Source organism: Agelaius phoeniceus, chromosome 5 (assembly GCF_051311805.1).
Source record: "Agelaius phoeniceus isolate bAgePho1 chromosome 5, bAgePho1.hap1, whole genome shotgun sequence".
NCBI classification, from domain to species: Eukaryota; Metazoa; Chordata; class Aves; order Passeriformes; family Icteridae; genus Agelaius; species Agelaius phoeniceus.
Window position 1 is genome coordinate 758,177 of NC_135269.1, and position 22,106 is coordinate 780,282.

Genomic DNA, 22,106 nt, shown 5'->3' on the forward strand with positions numbered 1-22,106 from the left:
CAGCAAATATACGTGTGTTTGTACACGTGTGTGTGGGTACAGAGCAGCTCAACTTGCACACCTTTCCTGCTGCCTCACTAAATATAGCTGCAGTACAGCTGAGCCATTGTTTGTTGGCTGCTCAGGGCTGATGGTGCCATGAAAACCACATTCCTGGGCACTAAATAATCAGCCTGCCTGACCCCCCAAGAATCTGTAAGTCAAATTCATTTACCCCCAGAGGGCAATGCTCTATTGTATCCTCCCTCCTTTCCAGCCACCTAGGAACAATGGACAATAATTGCAACTGTCACGGCAGTCAGTAGGAAAAATAAACCAGTGCCTGTTTTCACAGCTTACTGCCAAACTTGATCCAAACACCTAATAACCATGCCCCCAACCACAGAACCACAGTCACACTAAAAAGCCTCAGATGTGAGCCTTTTGAACAGAGCTACAGAACAATAACTCGACTTGTGTTCAAAATATAAAGCTAAAAACCAAAAATTAAAGCAAAGAAAAGTCTTCTTTGAGGCTGTGCTGTTGCTCCCCATCCTTTCCCCCAGGCACGACTGAAAGGACTGTTGAATTTCTCTGGTGGTAGCATATAGCTGGCTGCTGCTGCTTTCAAGTTTAGCTTGTGAAAGGGAAAAAGAGGAAGGGAGAAAAAAGATTGCCCTCCAAAAGAAAAAGATCACAGGCAGTGGGAACAGACCACCTTCTCAGTGCACAGCACTCTTCAGAGCAGCTCCACAGAGTGCAGAGGCACTGGAGAATCACTGGGAGTCCTTCTAAAGGTTCTAGTGTGTCAAGAATTAAAGAGGCTCCACACACTGTGCAAGACCTGCCCAAAAGTGGGTATCAAAGATGTCTCCCCATACTCTGTCCCTGAAACATCCTAAAGATGCATCAGTTCATGGCAAAGGGTGATTTCATCTTGAAACAAAGTGCTTTTAAAACCCAGACCTCCCAGGTAAGCCCAGGGCTGCCCTTCCTCTTTCAGACCTGTTGCTTTACACACATGGACCAGGAATGAAGAAATCAGGGTTTGGCCCTCTGGAGCCATAATAATCACCATCATCATCATCATAGCAACATCTCAGCCTGTTGGGGGCTGGAGCACTGCATTCTGTTATAAAGTTACTCCACAGATGTAGTGAATATGTATCTTTGAAGTACAGCCTGCTGGGGAGAAGTCTGGGGAAACCAGGGGAATATTTTCCTGTTTGGGTAAGGCAGTGGAACAGCACAGGCTAATGCTGGTGGCTTATCAGTGACAGGCTGGAAGGCCCATAGAATTAAAATAACACTTTCTCTGCATCTGCACCAACCCAAGAACCTGTGAGAGCATCTTGTATGGTGTGCTTTACTGAATATTGCACACCTCTTGTGCACAGGGCCCTTAAACCTGCCAGCACAAGGTCTGGGAGCCTGCCTGAGTGAGCATCTCTAGAGCAGGGACAACATTAGCAAGTAAACATTCCAAAGTAATGGACAGAAACTAAGCCCTGTTTATAAACACAGGAGGAGAAGGGCTTAATTTTAATTTCATTCTACTTTCACATTTCCAAAACAACGCTGGCTTGGGTTTTGCTACTCCAGATGCACACTGCTATAAACGGGAGAAGAATCAGAGTCACTGCTTCTTTTCAGAGTGATAATGGCTGCTCTGAAAACTTGCAATTTTTGACACGTGTGTTTTGAGTGAGTTCCTCATCATAAGCACTGCAGAGGAATTATAAAAATATTAAATTACATGAAAACAAACAACCACAGGTTCCCTAAAACGACCTCAGATATATAAAATGGGGAAATATCTTGGCAAAGCAGAAACTACTGCTGCTGGAGAGTGGTCAAATTTTGTCATTTTCCTTCTGGAGTACGGCTTTAAAAGAACATGCTCTAGTGCACAGATGTTGTACGCTGTCTTTTAAAATCTGCACTGGCTAATTGCAGTACCTAGAGGTACCATTACACAAACTTTGCTCTTTTTATTCTTCCCTACATGCAAAAAAAAGTAAAAAAAAAAAAAAAAACCAAAAAACACCAAAACAAACAAAAAACTACATCATCGAAATCTGTCCAAAAATAAACAAGGAAATCAGATCACCCTCAATTTCAGAAACTGAGCTCTGCTATACTCTGGTACCACATATGTCTGATACTGACTTTTTTTTCCCCCTATCCAGCAATAGGATGTGCTTGTTTATAACAGAGAACGATATAGGCAACAAAAGCTTAATGTAAATTCATTCACTTAGGGCAATACAGCATTCCATTGATTTATATGATCACAGATGGGAGTGCATACATTTCATTTAAACCCCAAATTACCGTGTTTGAAGGGGAGGGGAAGAGGAGCAGACAAAGTTCCACAAAGCCAGCGGTATTTGTATATTCATTCTCAATTTCCTTTAGCAGAGAAACAGCGTTACCTTTTATTTCTCCAAAGTTCCCTGATCCCATGGCAAGAAGCTTGTCTTTCCAGTCCTTTGATAGTAGCTTTTCAATACTGGGAGTTTCTGAGTGAAGGGGGGGAAAAAAAACGTAAGCAAATCAACATGACTGTCTCCACAATAGAACTCATTAAAAGTCTATCTGCTAAAAATAAGGCCAACCCTATTCTGGGCCCCCAGTTCGTAATGACTTCATCAACAAACTGATAAGAGGGGAGGGAAGAGAAAAAAAAAAAAAAAAAGAACAAAAAAGAAAAAAACTGAATGTGTTTTGTCACCTGCTGTTTCAAAACCATTAGCTTTTTCCTCTAGTGGAACAAAGCTCCGGTAATTCTGTGTTACAATGGGCACATGTAAACCTGCAGTTCATTGTTTTTCAATTTGGTGAACAAGTTGCTGCCTATAATGGATGCCTGTCAGTTTCTGGGTGTTAGTCTGTAGTCAAAAAATAATTATGTTGATAAAATGCGGAGTAAAGAGAGAGAGAGAGAGAGAAAGAGAGAGAAGCAAAGAATTAGCTCCTAAATCTGCTACATGTAATTATATCCCTCTGAGTCTTTACAATTACATCCACTTTATAATGTGTGTTTAAACATCGTGTGGTGGTAAGCACACTGTGGAAAGATTTTCCGGTAACACACGCATTATAAATAATAATAAAAAGTTGGGTATGGAAAAAAGCTTTAAAAGACTGCAAAATCCAGAGGGAGAAAAGGCATCGCTTAGAATGGAAACCCATTATTTGCTCATTTCAGATTCTATCACTTCCTTTAAAAATAAAATAAAATATATTTGTTCAGTATTTTCAGGAAAAATGCAGCGAGGGTGTGGATGGGTCTGATATTTATGTCTGCAACTCTTGTGTTCTGACCTCTTTTTGTGTAGAATTTTAATGCATAAGTAAATATAAATGCTAATAAAATTCAGAGAACATTAAACTCAATTCCAAACAATGTAATTGTATATTCTTGTCAGCATTTAGATGGGTACACAATTACAATAGCTTTCAATCCCACGATTAGCACTGCATTCAGTTAGAAAATGGAGTGTACTAAAAGATAAGTGTCCCAGTATGTGCCATCTAAATAACAATACCCACACTTATTATCTGGATCTAAGACATATACCGCTATTCTCCGCACTGGTGTTTATGTGTATTTGTATTTGTTCAGGCATTTGTTTACCCCCTACCAGGAGCATAAAGGGAGCGCACGTTAACTTATCAAAGGGACCGTCTGGCCTAGAGACCGTACAATTATTAGCAACTGGTTAACTTTCCCCACAGTAAAAACCATTACGAGCCACCTTCATTATCTCGTTTGGCTAATTGCACCTCGCGTCCCCAGCCGCAGCTCGGGGCTCGGAGCCGGGCGAGCCCCGATGCCTAGGGAATGCCCGTGCCAGGGATGCCCTCCTGCATCCCTCATCCATCCATCAGCCCGTGCGCTCGCAGGCAGACGGACAGACAGACAGACAGTCGGGCGAGCCCCGATGCCCAGGGAATGCCCGTGCCAGGGATGCCCTCCTGCATCCTTCATCCATCAGCCCGTGCGCTCGCAGGCACAGGGACGGACAGACAGACAGAGAGCTGGGAGCAGCCCCGCGTCCGGCCGGGGGAGCAGCGACAACCTCCGGATGCCACCGAGAGCACAGAAGGCGCTGGGTCCGCTGCGGGTTTGTTCACCTGGCAGCGCCCCGAGCTCCTCCTGTGCCCCCGAGGGCGTTCCCCGGGCTGATCCCGGGCTGCCCGAGGGAATTTCTCCCTTAGAATCCCCAATCGTGTCTCGAACCCCACGGAACCCCGGCGATGCCGCCGGAGCCCGCCCCGAGCGCGGCCGCTGAGCCGGGGGCGCCGCCGGGCTCCGGCCACTGCTCAACTTCGTCCGTCCCCTCGACGGAAACCATTTCCCACAGCGTGAACAGCTCAGACAAACACTGCCCCTCTCCCTTGTTTCTTTTTTTTAATATATACATATATATATTTAATTATTATTGCTCCGTGTTTTTCTGCAAACTCCGGAGCGGCGTGTAAACAGGCCGGAGCAAGCGCGGCGTTTGCGGCGGAGAGCCGTCAGTCAGTAAAAGCCAACAAACCTTTGCAAAGCAGGAATGCGGCAACAGGGATCCATTGTGAGCTGACAATGGGCTCCGGAGCCCCCAGGCACCGAAAGCAGCCCGCCTTACTTTTAAGTCCATTGTCAGCAAAGTCCGCGACAAAGCTTTTCCCCCGCGGCTGGACAAAACCCTCGCCGTGCTACGCTCGTGAAGAAGCACAAGTCTGCTGCCTAACTTGCTGCCTTAAAGCTACAGGAGCCGCTCAGGAGCCGGGGCTGCCGGAGCCCCGCTGCGCTGCCCGCCGGCATCACTGTGTCTGCCTCAATCCCTGTCTGCCAGCATCCCTGCCTGCCGGCATCTCTCCTTGCCCCAATCCCAGTTTGCCGGCATCCCTGCCTGCCCGAACCCTTGTTTGCCTGAATCCCAGTTTGCCTGCATCTTTTCTTGCCTGAATCTCAGTTTGCCGGCATCCCCGCTTGCCCGAACCCCTGTCTGCCTGAATCTCTGTTTGCCAGCCTCTCTCCTTGCCCGAATCCCAGTTTGCCGGCATCCCTGCCTGCCCAAACCCTTGTTTGCCTGCATCTCAGTTTGCTGGCATCCCTGCTTGCCCGAATCCCAGTTTGCCGGCATCCCTGCTTGCCCTAACCCCTGTTTGCCGGCATCCCTCCTTGCCAGGACACTCAGTTTGCCCGAATCCCTGCCTGCCCTAACCCGTGCCTCCCGCACGGCTCGGGGAGCGGCCGGGCCGGGCCGGGCCGGTGCCGCTCCCCGGGGCACCCGGGGCTCTGCAGCTCCAGCCCAGCCCAGCACGGCCGGTGCCGCTCCCCGGGGCACCCGGGGCTCTGCAGCTCCAGCCCAGCCCAGCACGGCCGGTGCCGCTCCCCGGGGCTCCGCAGCGCTCCAGCCCCGGCCCAGCACTGCGAGCGATGCCGCGCACGAACAAGGGGGGAGGAAAGAACGCCGAGAACGGCCATGTATCAATGACTGAGTTTCTGCGAGAACGGTAAAGATCTCAGTAGGAAATCGCGATTAGAGATGTGAAAGGCCAAATGGCAAAATCCCAATAGTAACAATGCATCTGTTCATTAATGTGTGGATATGAGTAATATGAAAATTTAACACAATTATAAGCCCCCTCAGCAATCCTGATGGCATAAAATAGATTGTGGTGATCTAATCAGTGCTTCCCCTGTTGAAATACTGTACGTTAACTATTCCAAATAATATTATATAGCTTTTTTTCTTTAAAAACCCCCAAGCAATCATATTAAATTGATGTCTTAACTTAGTCTCAAACCTCTCTTGATCTGAACTGCCATTTTTACATAAGACACTTCAACACAATTTTGACACAGAATCAGCAAATAATCATCCTTCTCTCAATACTTAAAAAAAACTTTAATTCTGAAAGACAATAGCTTCCCCACCCCTATAGCTTTACGGAGCCAAAGACCTAGATTAGATTACAGCTTGTTTAATTCTATTATATACCATGTTAACATCTTGTACTTACATAAAATATGCTATTCATATACTCAGCCTATCACATTTCAGTAACTGCTTGTGAAATACCTTATGCACCATGTCTTGGAAAGAAACATTTATTATGTCATTTATGTACCCCATTAAAAAAAGATTTGAAATTTACACATCTTAAATAAAAATAACTGTTTAAAAGGTTACGACAGGAGAGGTTCCATGAGTTACACAGGAACAAAGTCATCCTTTGTTCAGCTTTTTTTAGACCTGATTGGGAAGATGATGCTCTCAAATTAAGAGAAGAAATAAACGCTGTCTCTTGTCTGCAAGGCAGGCATTCTCTGGATTCACTGGAAAGTCAGTAAAACTTTTAATGCTTGCACATATAATGTGCAGCTTGAAACAGGGAAAGGAGGCCTGCACACAGGAACTGCCATTTCTGATCCCTACTCTGCTCCTCTCCTCTTAGATTCCCCAAAATCGTGTTTTCTACGTGCAAAAACTGAGCTATATCATGACAGATTCTGGATGTGCATCAGGACAGCTATGCATTACAGTGCTCTGCATTTCCAAAAAGCTACACACTGTGTTCTGAGTATTCCTAACACCTCCTAATTCACCCTTTGAGAAGAACCCAGAATTGCCTCTTCCTTTGCTTCTCCCAAGCCCCACCTGAGCTGAGAGTCCTCCCCAGTACCAATCTGCAGTGTCCTATGGTACATGGTAAACCAGTCCCAAGTCACTGCACAGGATGAAATCATCTGCAAGACTTGTTCACAGGCTGTTTGTGAACAGTAACTCAGTGGTGCTTGACATGTTTGTTCCAGACACACCAAGAGGAGTGTTACAGGTTGCTGCAGAAGAGGATTACAGAGAGGGCACCAAAGAGAAGAACCCCTCTTCTTTAGAGAATATTCCTTTAGAGAAGGACTCCTCTTCAGAGAAGATTCCTGTTCTTTCCACCAAGAGATGGAAAAAACAGGAATCATCAACTAAACACTGTCCAAGAGGCACCTGTCTGAATCAGCAGATTCAGCCTGTGCATCCATGGAACTGCCCGTGCACTACGGGAAAGCAAATCATCCCAGTAAATTAACATTAAAGGGCTTTTTTAATCTGATTTTTGGTATGCTAACAAGCATGTCACTCTACTCCTGCAATTGATATTTAAATACAGCTTCACTGACTTACTTTCTCAATAGCCCTGAAGTTTTCACACTGCGAAAGGAGTGGTTTGTTTCCAGGAAAGGGACGAGGCAACAGAGCCATAGTAGGAGAGAAGCACAATTTTTATCACTGCTAGACTTCTGCTGAATTTAGTCTACTTCCTGAAGTTCATTTTTTTTTGGAGCATTGTAGCTCCCCTTTGGGAGTGGACCTAATCCTGCTCTCAGTTCAGCAGCAGCACAGACGCACATGTACCTGGGCCTGCCTTGGAGCTTTCCAAAACCCAGTCCCACAGCAATGCTGGGTCCAAAACCCAGCATTCCCTCCGTGCCCAGCCTCTCCAGCAGCTCTGGAATCCATGCTCCAGGGTCACAGTCCTAGAAGTCCTTAAACAAGCTGAGAATGGTGCTCAGTGCCAAATCTCCAGTACCTCTCTCTGCTCCTGCTGATCACTGACTGAAAGCAAACTTGGGTGTCCTGCAGCTGCCTGCTTCCAGAGAAAGGCACACAATTCCAACAATTGTGCTGTGACAAGGGGAGGAACAGGAGCTCTGCACACCAGGCATGTCCAAAAGAGCCATGTTTGAGGAAGGAATGGGAGAGAAAGCTCTGATGTTACAGAGACAGTAGCGACTGAAGGGCAGGAGGCTGCTGTAAGGTGACTACAAGGAGGAGGAGGAGAAGGGCGAGTCCTGGAGCCCCCCAGCTGCAGGGTGTGTGATATCCAAGGATGGGGGCCCAAAGGGTTCCCTCCTCTGTAAGCACAGTGGGCAGATCTTGCCCTGGGCTGAGAGGGAGAAACTTCTTGGAAAAAAGTGAAAGGAAGATTGACCCCGTTGAGTCAGGGACGGAATGGATGACTTCAGCCATCAGAAGGAGAAATAGAATCATAATTTATTAGCAAGAAGTGGTGAGCTTTATATCTCACTCACTAAACTGAGACCTGATTGGTCTCAAAGTGAAAACTTCTCACACTATTGGTGAGCCATGAATAGCACACTCTGGAGAACCACAGCTATAAACAATGGGTACAGAAAGAGAGATAATAATTGTTTTCTTTTCCTCTAAGATTCCCAGGCTCATCCTGGGAGAAATTGTCTCTGTCCTTTCTTTGACTGAACTGAGAACATCCACAGAAGATGTCTGGCCTGGGCAAGGATGATGACACAAAGTGTAGCAAGAACAGAGAGAAGCCAAGGGTTGCTCAGTGCCCAGCCAGACCACCAAACATTCCCTGCCAACACGAGTCATTCCTAGAGGAAGGAGTATTGGGTTGGCACAAATTATCATGAATGAACTTCAGCAGTGCCTGATACACCTCCCACTTCTGGCAAGCACCTTCCTTTGTATTAAGAAAGCACTGGCAAACACTGGGCTGCCACCCATTATTCACCTTTTTCTTCTGCTGTGGTCATAAATATGTTCCACCTGTCAGCCACAGCTCCACCCAGAGTCCCTACAACCCTCACCTACCAACGTGCCACCCCATGGCATCCTGCTCTCTGCTCAGGCACCACAACAAACCCTCTCTAGCCTAAATCAGGAAACAAAATTAAGGGCAGATTTCCACTCTGCTTTTAAAAGAGCAGAGAAACATGTTCACACAAGAAATTTCTCTGCTTATGCCCCCATTTTTTATTAAGAAGCTCTTAACTATACAAAATCAGAAACAATTTTCAAAGCAGGGAAAATAAAGCAACTATTATGAAGGAATGGTTGGTATCAGCAGGTTACATAGACATGCAGCATCTGCATACACATATGGTTCTCCATCAACAGAATCATGCTTTTAGGGAACTACTTGCAGCTAGGCAAGACACCATGAATCATGAGCAGGCACAACACAGAATGTATTTAAATTTGGAAATCAAAGACCACAAAACATACATTTTTCTCTTGCCTTCCAGGAAGCACTGCAATTTTTCACCAGTCTTAAAGCAGTTGAAACTTTTGGAGCAGACACTAGGAAACACCTCTATAAATGTAAATATTGTTCAAATGTGGGACATGGTTGCTCAGGCGTGAGAAGCAAAAACGCGGTGCTGAGCACAATACTACCTGGGGCTTCTGTGACTGGCCAAAAAGTGCTGTGCTGTTGGGTTCTGTGGGTTTGGGGTTGTTTTTTTAGCACACAAAATGTTTTTTAGACTTCAGGCACAAACTCCCAGAGCTGAAGCAAACATCCAAGTTCCAATATCAGGGAGCTGTGGTGCTCTGGCCAGCACATCTCAGTGTGACTCTTACTGCACCACTCCATCACCACCACTGTGCAGGAAACAGCTGGGCTGCATATGTCCATGGGCAGCTTCCAAGGCCACTAAAAAGCTCCTTTCTCTGGCAGAGATAACCAGCCCTCCTGCTCCTGGAATCCCCAGTCCCATCCCAGCCACATGTTAGCTCACAGAGCTTTTCATTTCAGAGCACAAAATCAACTTCTGTACCCACAGCTGACTGCAGTCACCTGTGGTGCACAATGACACCAGGTTACCATTGCATTCCTGCTGCACACAGGGCCTCATTTTGTGTCTGCTCAGAAATACAACACTTTTTTCAAGTTGTTTGCTCTCTTTTCCAATGCCCACCATGCTGCTTTGATGAAGCACATGCTGTATGAATGATAAGACATTTTTGTTGTCATTTCTGATAAAAGAGCACTGCTTTTGTGTTTAAGAAAAAATAATTCACACAGCCAGAAAAGGTTCCATAGCACCATAAATTACTTAATATTTCAATATCCTAATCAATAATCTGTGAATGCCACCAGAAACAGGATTCTACTCTAGCCACAAAGCAATTATTTTCACAACTGCTCACCAATGCCCACTGCCAGTCCCACAAGAAAGCTACCTAAAACTACAAGGATGTTTACTGGGAAGGAAAGGTTAGAATGGCCTTCGGATACACTCAACTACCAGTTGTTAAAGTAATTATTGTCACAGCATGTTGTGCAGGTGAGATGGCCACAATACACAGAGTGTCCCCATACAATTTCAGAAAGCTTCAGCCCAAACCCAGTAACACCAAACCACTCCAGAAAGCTTCAGCCCAAACACAGGAACACCTTACCTCTTCAGGAGGCTTCAGGCACCTGCCCACACACACTAACATCATTCCAACTTCAGAAGGCAGCAGGATCTGCCCTCCTTGTCCCTCAGCCCAGGCTTTTGTGCCCTGCTGCAGTGGTCCTGTGTGCCCTCTGGGGTTGGGCAGTGCCCCTGTGCCCTCCATGGCTCATTCCTGTCAATGCTGCTCACCTGTGCTGCACAGCTGGAGCCAATTGGGGATTATTTGGCACAGCCCCACCCCAATCACCCCTGACTCTGTGCCTAAAGTCATCTCTTGGGCAAATCCCAGCACAAGGCAGGATGGGGAAGAGCAAAGAGACTTCTTAAACTAGATTTGAGACCCAAACCAGCATCTCCACCAATGCCACCCTCAGGAATAGCCAGGCTGTTGTCTGAAATGTTGGTGCTCCCCATCACCTGGCTGCACTGGCAGCTGCTCCATCGCCTGTGTGCTTTTCAGGCTGTCCTGTCCCACTGAGCAGTGTCACACTCACACAGCAGATGTGCAATGCCAGGACATCACACCAGTCCCTCAGCCTCCCAGCAGAAGAGTCCGTGTTCATTTGGGGCTTACACAAGCTACAGCCAAGATTTTCTCAGCTTCCATCCTCTGCTGGTATGCAGGCATTTCTCAAACCGTCTCTGTCAAACGCTCCTCTGGACTGACACTGAGATGTCCAAAAAGCCTATCTGAGGTCTAAATACCTGAGAGAGCCACCTCTTTCGTGAGCACACTGCTGAGCCAGGTGAGAAGCATTCCTGCATTCCTGCTCTCACCTCAGCACAGGAATTCCAGCTCTATCTCTGTTATGTCTAACATACTAACTTGTACATACTCCATTGCCTTACCTACCTTAGTGACAGCAGACCCCACCAAGGCTACACAGTGTGTGCTAATTACCCTGCAGAGCACAGGGCTGTGAGCTGCTGGGTCATAATTGCCACCCCTTCCACTGCTGAGGGCATGGAAATCACATTTGTGTCCAGGGCAGCTGGGGATGCTCCACTCACACCTCCACCAATCTGCCCTTCCACACCAAGCCTGGAGCCACTGCTGGCTGCCTCAGATTTACATGGAGCTGGGGCAGGACAACCCCAAATTATTCTGGTAAAACAACCCCAGAACAGTGCAGTTTGTAGTCACTGCTCAGTTACCCTGCATTGAAATGTCTGTCCTGAAAATGCACAGTAGGATGTGGCTGGCTCAAATGCAATCTGCCCTTCCCATTTCACAGCAGTGATACCTCAGGTTTCAGCTTTTAAATTTTTCAGATTCTCTGCTGCTTTAGTGTGCAGTTCTGAGCTTCACATGAGGGCATGGTGAGCTCTGTGCACAGAGCAGGGAGACAAAACAATTCCTGCTCCAGCTGGGCACCAAGGACAAATGATCCAAATCTCAGCCCCGGAGCACAAACCCCGTGGGCTGGAGAGAGAAAAACAAGCAGGGTGGGACTGCATGGGCTAAAGCTGGAATGGGACAATGAACTGCAAGATGCAAATGGAGCAGAACTGATCCCAGGGACAGACCCCGGGAGTGCTCGTGCATTTTGGGGCCGTTTTGGTTCATCTTGGGTGCAGCCCTGGCTGGGCTCTTGTGCTGCCCAAGGTGGATCCATGGAGGAGATGCTTTGAATGAATCCCTGCTTTATTCTGTAACTTTAGGATGATTCCAGCTCCCTGATAGCACTATCTTCTTCACCGCTAATTAAATTAATGTGCCAGAATGAAGAAAGTTTTTGAACCTTATCAAACTTTAAATAAAACAAAAGTGACATTTTAAAATGTGCCCAGTTCTTTCCTGATGTACAAAATATAAATACATGAAACAGAGTAACTCACTTTCAAACACCTGAGCAGCAACCCCTTTCTTTTTAATTGAAGTTCCACCAGTAGGAATCCTTATGAAAAGATGGACAACAGTGAAATTAAGAAAACCCTCTCCTACACATGAAAAAAGAAGAATTCTGTCTTATTCTGTGTCCTTCAGATTTCTAATGCCCCTTTAATTCCTGGCATCTCTAAATGAAAGAAGGAATTGATTTTCTCAGGAGTGGTCCACCCAGCAATAAAAGTGTGTCAGATGACAGAAGGAGGTAGTATTCTGAGCTTCACTGAAATCCTGAAACCACAAAGATATTTTAATATTTCCAGAGACTATTTCGAGAGTAACAGCATAAAAACAAAGACATCTGTAATTAAATAACATTAAATTTCACTTCAGTTTTCTTTTTCCATCTCAGTTGGACAGAGATACTCCACCAGAATACATATTCCCCTGAAATGCATTTTTGTATTAGTGCTACCAACTGAGCCAGTCTCTAATTAAAGGGCCATAATATCTTGTTAATATTAACAGAGGGCCATGGCTTTGGTCTGCTAATTTTTCACATCTTCAGCACATCCTTGATAAGTAAGAGGGATTTAAAAAAGGCATTCAATGAGATGGCTATACACTAACTTTTTAAATAGGTATTGACACACCATTAAGGATGTTATAGGGAGATTCCATGGTTTACCCTTTGACCAAAAAGATCTTTATGCTGATCTGTCACTTTTAAAGTAATTAAATGCATTCTCAAACAAACCCTAAAACAAAGCATCAAGAGCCCCCAGAAGTATGTAATCTAAATAACCATAAAACATAAATTGAGAGCTACAGTGTTTGGCTAGAATTCCAGGGAAATCCTTGCAAAGCTCAACCACTCCACTTCTGAAATCCTAAATTCAACAGCAGCAATGTAACCCTTCACACACAGTTACCACAGCGTTCTCACCTGAAAATCTCAGAGCAACTTACTTAAAAATGGAAAAAAAAATTGAGTCCTGAAGCAGTGGTAATTTTCCTCAAAATGAAAAACGCGAGGATTACCTGTGATGAAGCTGAGGAGACAATTTTCTAAATAGCCCATCTTTCAGCCCTGGCCACTGCTGTCACTTGCCACCAGCAGGAAGCAGCAGCTCTGGGCTCTTTTAGGGAGGAAGGGCTGCCCAGGGAGCTGGGGATGCCTGGGGCTCCTCACCCTTCCTTACCTGTCCTGACCAAGGGTCTGATTTGGCAATGCCACAGAGCAATAAAGGGGAAAAGGTAACCAAAACAAGCACCCTCGTCAGGAAGCTGCCACGTGCACTATTTGAGGGGTTTGGGGTTATTCTGGGACAGCTCTCCCTGCTTTGGGGGACAGAGGCACCCCTGGCTGCCTGTGCCCACCCTGGGGAGCTGTGCCCAGGGCAGAGCTGCTTCCCAGTGGGAGCAGGAAATATCCTGCTGCAGCTGTGCTGCTTCTTGCTGGCATAATCATCAGCTCCCACCCTCCTCCCCCACCCTGTTTTTCCTTTTTTTTTTTTTTTTTTTTTTGACAGCTGTCTTCCTGTCTTCCCAACAGGTGCTATTAGGCCCTGAACAATGGCGAAGGCTTTTAAGGCACTGCTGTTGACAAGTGAAAGGGAACAACAAATGGCTCAGTAGTGCTCTTCTCCCAGGGTCACTCAACCAATGGTAATAGTTATTATTTTTATTTATTAGCTCTGTGGCACTGTCCCCCATTGTACCTCCTCCTCCAGCCTCCCCTTTCCGTGCCAGCAAGGAGCTTTTTAACTTTTAATAAAAACGGGCGAGTGCTCGGCTCCGAGCTGGCTCTTCCTGCAAAGTGCACAGCTAATGAACGCTGTCCATTTGGATCTGGATAATTTATGATGTCAGCCAGCAGAGGTGGGGAGGGCTGCACCCAGATATGGCCATTACTCACCCTGCCAGGAGTGACAACGGGAGCATGGGGAGCTGCAGGTCTGACACAACAGAGAGGGGCTCTCACCCCGTATTTGGGGCTTTTCCTCAGGATAATTACAAGATTAGCAGATAAATATGACATCCCCTCTCTTGAGGTTGATGTAATTTTTCTTTTCCCTCCTTAGCATTTTGCTGACTGCATCATAATCCTCTTCAGAGAACAATGGCAGGTGGAAGGAAAGTTAATTTTCCCTTAATGAAAATGACTGCACCCATTTAAACAATGCACTCTGAAGTGCTACTGCCAGGAGAAAAAATTGTGCCAAAATGTTTTCAGATCCTAATATATTTCTGACCCACATATATTTACTAGATGAGGTTACTCAATTAATAAATGGTATGCAACAGATAAACCCTATCAAATGCAAGCCCTGTGTTCTCAGTCTCCTGGCAAACCAGGTAAATATGAAGGAAAATCAGGCAATTCCATGTCCAAGCAAAATCAGTAAACCAGCAAGTGACCCAGAAGCACAAATACACTTGAAAGTGGAAAATGTAAAGCTAAAACCCACCAAAGTATTGACACATTGTAGAACTGGTTGGTTTAGAGTCATGTGTTATCTATCAAACTGAGGTAACAGTATGTACATCTTTGATCAGCTGGACCTATTTATTTAAATTATAAGTTGACACAATTGTGTAGTGAAAGGGCTACAGACATCAGGTTGTGGATATACTTCCCAGAGAAAATGTGTACTATTACAATTTGAACCCAATATAACATTGAAAGAACCAGAAAACACTCATTTGGGATGCTAATAAAACCATTGAAGGAATTTTAAAAATTGAAACCAGAAAACTGGAAAGCATATCCCCCTGAAACAACAAAAACCTCACACATTAGGCCCAGACTCCTATTCTTTTCCAAATCATGACAGACTGTTTTACCCCTGGAAGTGAGAATTAAAGCACACACGCCTGATGCTAAACAACTACACATCCTGAATGCCTCTTGCACAACATATGTGACCACAAAATCTCAACCATCCACTGCCAGATGCCAGAAAGACAGGGACAACCATATTATTTATAATAACATTAAAAAAAGGTACACTATAAATCAGTGCTTCTGAAGTGCCGGTAGTTTCAGAGTAAATCACACTACTAGTTGTGGTGTAAATGATATTTGCATGAAATCCTTATGTCAAATTAGGTAGAAATTATTAAGGCTAATGCCATCCTTGGACTTGCCTAAAATAATCTCCCAGGAGTTGCACACAGGTTTCTCCACTGAAGTGCAGCATTCCATCTGCCTTGACAACGTGCTCTGTTTGTTCTCACTTGTCTCCATTCACGGATTTTGTTGGACTCTGTTATTTTCAGCATAAATAGGGTGAGGAAATAGACTGGGTTTCCTTTTGATCAAGCATTTTTCTTTCTGAGGTAGGGAATAGCATCCAGATACACGGGTGGTTCAGCCATGCAGCAGCTGTGACAGGTAATCCCCAAATACCCAGAGAGAAATCAGAGGAAGTCTATTATGCACAGCTCTTTAACATAATGGTTCTAGACAAGGGGAAAGGAAAGTCAGAAAGTAAAAGCAGAAAAGTCAAAGAGGGAAAAAGAGAAGGGAGATGAAGAACACAATGCTGAGAATGAGAACAAGACTAAGAAAGGGGCCTCATCTGCCACATCCAAAATGTACTTTATTACACAGTGCACTGAAGGAGAGTCAGGACAGCTCTGCAGCCACTCCCTGGAAAATGTCCCCAACATGGAGCCACTTCCCAGGCAGCAAACAGATTCAGACTGAAGCATCAACTGTGCCTTCAAATCACTGCCAGCATGCCAAAGAGAAAACATCTTTTTTATCATAGTGGAATCTCACTCATACCCTGCAGCACAACTTTTTCAGACTACTTCAGAAATGTTAGGATGATAAAATTTCCTCTGTGGATTGTCCAGATCCACAAGAAGGCTAATCTGCATTTAGGATGGCTTCAGGAATCACCAAGGAGCAGGACAGGAACAGAACCCCTTCCCCAGAGCCAAGGGCATTCACTGGGCAGCTCTTGGCACAGTGAGCACAATCAGGAGCCACTACATTCCCCCTGATAAAGGGAACACAGACCCCAGACAGACAGACGGACAGACAGAGAATGCCAGCATTTCCTCTGATGAAGTCTGAAACAAGAAACAGTTCTCTCACTCCTGCACTGGCAACCTCATCAATGGCCACCCAGAAATAGCCTTCTCCCTCTTCATGCAGCAAACCTGTCCCTGTCACTGTGGGACCTGATCTGTTTCACTAAAAACACGACAGGACTAGGTGTACTCATCCCACAGTCTTCACTGCCCATCTGAGAGGGCCTGCTCTAGTGCCTGGTTCCTAGAACTTAAATTAGGAACCAACTCCTTCCTGCAATTCCAGAGCATTCACCTGTGCTGCCCCAATAACATCAGTGAAGGGGAAGCTCAAACCAAACTGAAGCAGGATGAGCAGGTTTAGATGAAGAAAGAACCACTCAGAAGAGACCATACAACAGATCTGCAACATCTGTAGCTCAGGATCCTCCTCATTCTTCACCTGAGAGTGGTGGTAAGGACATCTGGGTTCTGCTGTGAATGAGCAGAAGCTGCACTTTGCTCTGTCAGACAAACCTGGGACCTGTGATCTCTGCATTTGTGTTCTCATCTTGATCATTTCGACCTTCCGTGCCACAAAAGGAAAAAAGGCATCTTCTGAAACAGCTCTGTTGAAACAAGGTGTCTCTCCAAAGAGCCTGGCCTCAAATTCAAGATGCTCAGTGGGACATGCACCTCCTGACAGAACAGCCAAACCCAAACTTGTGTGTAGGATGGTGATCCCAAACACTGGCTGGGTACAGCTGACTCAGGGGCTGGGACACACAGAGTAATGTCTGGCTGGCTACACAAACCTTTACCAGGAGCTGGACCCACTCAGGAATGCAATTTTGCAAGACCTGACAGTAAAAATGGGTGGTTGTTGGGAATGGCAACACCTTCAAATAAAGATCAAACCTGTAAAGAAGAGCATATTGCACAAAAAAAAAAAAGAAAAAAAGATCCATGAAAGAAGCCACAGAGCAGTTCTGTGCAGGGATGTGTGCAGCTCTGCTGCTGGGATTTCTGGCTCCAACTCTTTGTGGGGTAACTCTGAACATTGACTCAAAACACCTCCAAGTCCCTAAGAAACTCAGCTGAATTTTCATGTTTGCATGGAAATCACTTCAGTCAGGTAACTGTTGGTGCAGCTGTGAAAAAAATCAATCCCAGTCCAGTATCAACTGCACCTCAATTTTAACAGTGAAACAGCTAATGCTGATGGACTCTGCATAGTAATACCATTATCAAACTCTTATATGGAATCATTTCTTTTGTGATTTAATTCTGTGACTAACACTGATATCTCAGTATGGTACCTACCTTTTTTTCAGACACAATGCTCAACAATATGCAGTTTACACAGAGATTTATTTCACATCTAGCAAGAGATGCTTGGAAAAAGAACTACATGCAATTCAGCTTTTCTTTTTCAATGCTGAGATAAACCTAGGGCTAAGACTGAAATATTTTCTCTTAAACCCACCTCTCTCTGAGTAAGCTAGAGTAGTCTGAATAAATGTATATAAATTGGCATGCAGATGTGAAGGAGAGCCATACCAGGTACATGTCAGTGTGCCAGAAAAGGACCCAGAGCCAATATCAAAAGTGGTGGAGTGGAGCAGAGGGACGTGGGGCTCCTGTGGAGTGAGGCAAATGTCAAGGGTAAATTCCCAGCTTGCCTGAGAACAGGGTGCCTGGGAAGGTGGGGTGTGCAGTAATTGCAGAATGGAGTAATAGGGAATTTAATAGATCAGAAAAGGCTGAATAGGGGAACAGGCCCATTGTTCACAAAGTTCTCTTTTGTGGCCAGGCTTGTAGAGAATGCCAGAGAAACAAATGGCTTAATCCTGGGGGGATGCTATGGTATAAAAGAAAGTAGTCTATTCCACCTTGAAAGCCTGTGGAATAAATTTCTGTATCACATAACCACACTGAAGACTGCAGCTTTCAGCAGAGCCTTAAGACTCTGCAATTGGCAAACCCCTGACAATCATGCTCTCCCCTGTCTCCCCTTCTCTCTGCAGCAGCGTTTTTCAGTGTCCTTTGTGGGCAGACGGGGGACAAGTCACACAAACGTGGTCAAATGCCATGTAAAACACATGGTTACAGGGCAGACCAGAGGGAAAGAATTCCTCAGGGCTGGTTTTACCTTCTCTGCCGTGTTCTAACCACTGAGCTCCTCCTGGAGCTCCCTGGCTCTGTAGCACCAATTTACTCAGCCCCCTTGCTAAAGGAACTGAAGTGCTGTAAGGGACATGGTGCAAACTGCTGGTGAACCCTGCAAGGCTCTCCTGAGCATCACCTGTCTCTGGGAACTTCCCATTCCTTAAATCCTGCTAAAACAGAAGATGGAAATAGAGGGTCCTGAGACATCAAAGACAGCATTTTTCCAGCTACTTTAACACAAGCTGAATCAAGAATACACAAAGCACAACCTAATTAAAAAAGTAAAGCTCACACTCTGGGGCACAATATAGAATATAATATACATTTCCAGAACATGTTCTACATTTCCAGAATATGTACAACCTTTCCAGACCATATCATGTTATATGTCATACCTTTCCAGGATTTATTATGTTATATGTTCTACCTTTCCAGAATACGTTCTACCCTTCCAGAACATGTTCTACCTTTCCTTGCAGGGATGGCAGAGTTCAAAGTGACACCATCAGCTTTGGCTGTATAAATAAGAGAAGAGCCAGGATATCATGTATTATGCAGTTCAAGGATTAAGGAGAACATAAAACAACTAGGGTTTTTTTTTAATAGGAAAAAAGGCAGCAATACACATTTCTCAGTTACCCATAATTTCTTAATGCAAGTAACAGATTCTTAATTAAGAAAAAAAAAAATAATCTCGAGTTCATTCTAACCCAAGCAGAAAAGGGAAATGTAGAAATGTAATGCAGCAATCCCCAAACCAAACTTTTTCCAGATCTTTATGAAACTCAGTCTCTAGTGCTCAAATTCCTACTGCACCTAGATGAAAGCTATCAGTTGGCTCTAAATTTGGCTACAGAAATTCTACAACTCTCTGTGAGCCTTTTGAATGAAATTCCATTCTAAAACAATTAACAGAGAAAAATTAATTTGCCTTCCAAGAATTCAGGGTTGGAGATGTGTAGCTCAGCTGTGACTTGTGGTTTACTTGGTAGGCAGTGTGTTGTACTTTTTATTCCTCTTCCCTCTCCTTTTGCCAGAAGAAAAAAAAAAAAAAAGATCACCATAGGTACGCATGTTTTGAGAGCTCTGCACAAAAGATAGGCTTCTACAAAGCCCTCATCTGACTTTATTGAAACATTTGTTTCCATACATATTACAGATACTTTTTTGGTGAGAGTTTAAAACATATAAAAGCAGCTATTACTGCCTTGAACATTTCTAACTGAGGAAAAAAAAAATCAAGGCACGAAAAATTTCCTCCATCCTATTTAAATTACATTTGGGTAGCTCTCTGTGGGGCTACCACAAATTCCTTTAACCCCACCAGTCCCTTAGCTCCATTAAATTAATGATGCATCTCAAGCACTCACCCTTGTGCAGGAGAGTGTGGGATCTCCAGTCAGACACCTACAACTCCCTAAATTGGAAACAGTGACCTCAGGGAGACACCAGTGCCTTATCCCTGCTGCAGCCAGTGCTGCACTGTAATGCAAAACACAGATAATATTTGGGGGACTCCAGAAGATGAGGTGTGTGCTGAGTGGATTTTTCTCTGTCAGTGGGGAGAGGCTTCAGAGCAGTTCTCCTGAGGACTAAACCACTCCAGACTACTACATCTACTACATCCCTCTTTACATGAGCCCCAAACACCAAATTGTTCCAGCAGCCCCTACTACAACGTGTTCCTGCTACTCCACACAATGCTTCAATTAAGGCTGGGCGACATTAACTATGATTATCAAAAAAAATGTATTTCCACAATGGCCCTTTCTGTCCAGTGCTGTAACTCTCTGCTCCCAGAGCTGTGTTTATAGTGAAACGTGTGGTGTATTTTCCATTAAAAGCCTTGGCAGGAGTTTCTGTAGTTTTTCTCATGTATCTCAAGTTCAATACTCTTTCTGCATTTGCTTCACAATAACCAGTCCATTTCCAAGTGATTAATTTTCTATTCTAAAACAATGCATTCCTTTCCCCTCTCATTTTGCTGGTGTGGGGTTTTGTCTTTTTTTTTTTCCTTTTTTACCAAGAGAAAAAAAAATTCTTTTTCAATGACATCATGGTATAAAATTTTCAAAGCAGGTTTTAGCGGGAGATATGCAGATTGCTTTGAAAAGTTATCCTCATAAATAACAACAAAGTACTGAATTATCAAGGCTGTAACTCAGTCAAGAGGTGCTGTAACTATTTAAATTATATGACCTCAGCAGAACCCCTTGATTGAATTGCAGCCTTTCATTAAACCAGGCACACTGCATTATTTTCTCTGAACTAGAGTAAATCAGGACGGTAAAGAGATTAGCCCCCAAGCCCATCTCTTTGTGATCTAGAGGCATATAATTTTTAACCATTACCTCAATTTTGTAACTTAAAAAGCCTGTGCATAATCTACTGTGTCAATAATTCCCTTCCCTGTATAGGGAATGAGGACACTACAAAATACTGCTGTATAACCAGGTACACTGAGGAACTGAAAGATTGTGAAGGAGCAAGATCCCCCTACTGAAAGCTAGAGAAAAGTGGGGAAAAAAAGAAGGGAGAAGAGAAAACTGTGGATTCAAAGAACTGCTGCTTCATTCACAAAAAGCTGCAAACCAGAAGGGACCATTAGCTCATGCAGGCTCATCTTCTATATATATTACTGAATATTCATTATTTCATCAACCAAAATCAAACCATCCTCTGATTTATTTCTAACTACCATTTTACTAGAAGAGAAACAGCTGGCCTCTGAGTCAGGACATTCCATAAATATCTCCTTGCTTTTACTGGAAAGTCGTGTGTGTAGGGATGAGGGTGGAGGGAACCAGGGTACTTAAAACACTCTCTCTGCTCATCCCCCAGCTGGCTGATATGATGCTGCCTCCATATTTGGAGAGAGACAACCTCCACACCAGTGGTTCCCAAACAAACCCACGACGACAGCATTGATGTTTGGATGCATCGGTGTTCACAGGGGTTCTTGGATGAGGGAAGAGACGAGGATCTGACTCCATGTTTCAGAAGGCTTGATTTACTATTTTATGATATATATTACATTAAAACTATACTAAAAGAATAGAAGAAAATGATGTCATCAGAAGGCCAGCTAAGAATAGAATAGCAAAGAATGATAACAAAGCTTCTGTCTCGGACAGAGAGTCCGAGCCAGCTGGGCTGTGATTGGCCATTAATTACAAACAAAGTAACATGAGCTAATCACAGATCTACTTGTTGCATTCCACAGCAGCAGATAATCAATGTTTACGTTTTGTTCTTGAGGCCTCTCAGCTTCTCAAGAGGAAAAATCTTAAAGAAAGGATTTTTCATGAAAAGATGTCCGTGACATTTGGGAGCTCTTTACGGAGTGGGTCCCTGCAGGAGCTGCCCTGCTCATTCAAGAGGCCAGGCAGGGATCCCTTGTCCAAAGAGAGCTCCCCAGGCTGCTCAGCAGGGCTTGGGGCATGCTTTAGGAGGAACAAGCTCACAATTCCTACCATACCCTGGAAGAGGATGGCGCTTTCCGCACCCGGCCATAGCGCGCTTCAGCTTTCCTCATTGCTGGGACTCTGCCTCCTTTTGCAAAGCCCCCACATTTAACTTCTCGGTGAGAGAAAAGCTACAGTAAGTCCCTTTTCCCATTTTCTTATATTTGTGTAGCTGTGAGCCGTTTTGCAGAGGAGGGGAGCAGCAGCCAGCCCCTGACAACAAAAGGGCCACTGTGGGCGCGCCAGTGGCAGACGCGGTGGAAGGCAGCCCACAGGAAAAGGGCTGGCTCCAGCCAGGGGCTCCGGCCGAGCACAGGCTCTGCATTCACTCAAATTGGCAACAGGTCCCTCTGTTCCTGGCTTGGAGCTGTGAACAAGGCTTGGGATTGAATAACCAATTATACAACCGCTGACTGAGTTT

At 44.9% G+C, this 22,106-nt stretch overlaps 1 protein-coding gene across 26 annotated transcripts in view; it reads right to left on the reverse strand.

Annotated features, from left to right (window-relative positions):
• SOX5 (SRY-box transcription factor 5) overlaps window positions 1-22,106 on the reverse strand; it is a 609,841-nt gene that overhangs the window by 151,139 nt on the left and 436,596 nt on the right. For 23 of the 26 annotated variants that reach the window (XM_077178076.1, XM_077178082.1, XM_077178072.1 and 20 more), the window contains one exon: window positions 2,415-2,501. The exons of 2 other annotated variants lie outside the window; for them this stretch is intronic. In XM_077178076.1, coding sequence (XP_077034191.1) covers window positions 2,415-2,501 — 87 coding nt within the window. Of the gene's footprint in view, window positions 1-2,414; window positions 2,502-4,529; window positions 4,682-22,106 lie in introns of those variants that run through there. One more of the 26 variants, XM_077178090.1, reaches the window with a different exon arrangement.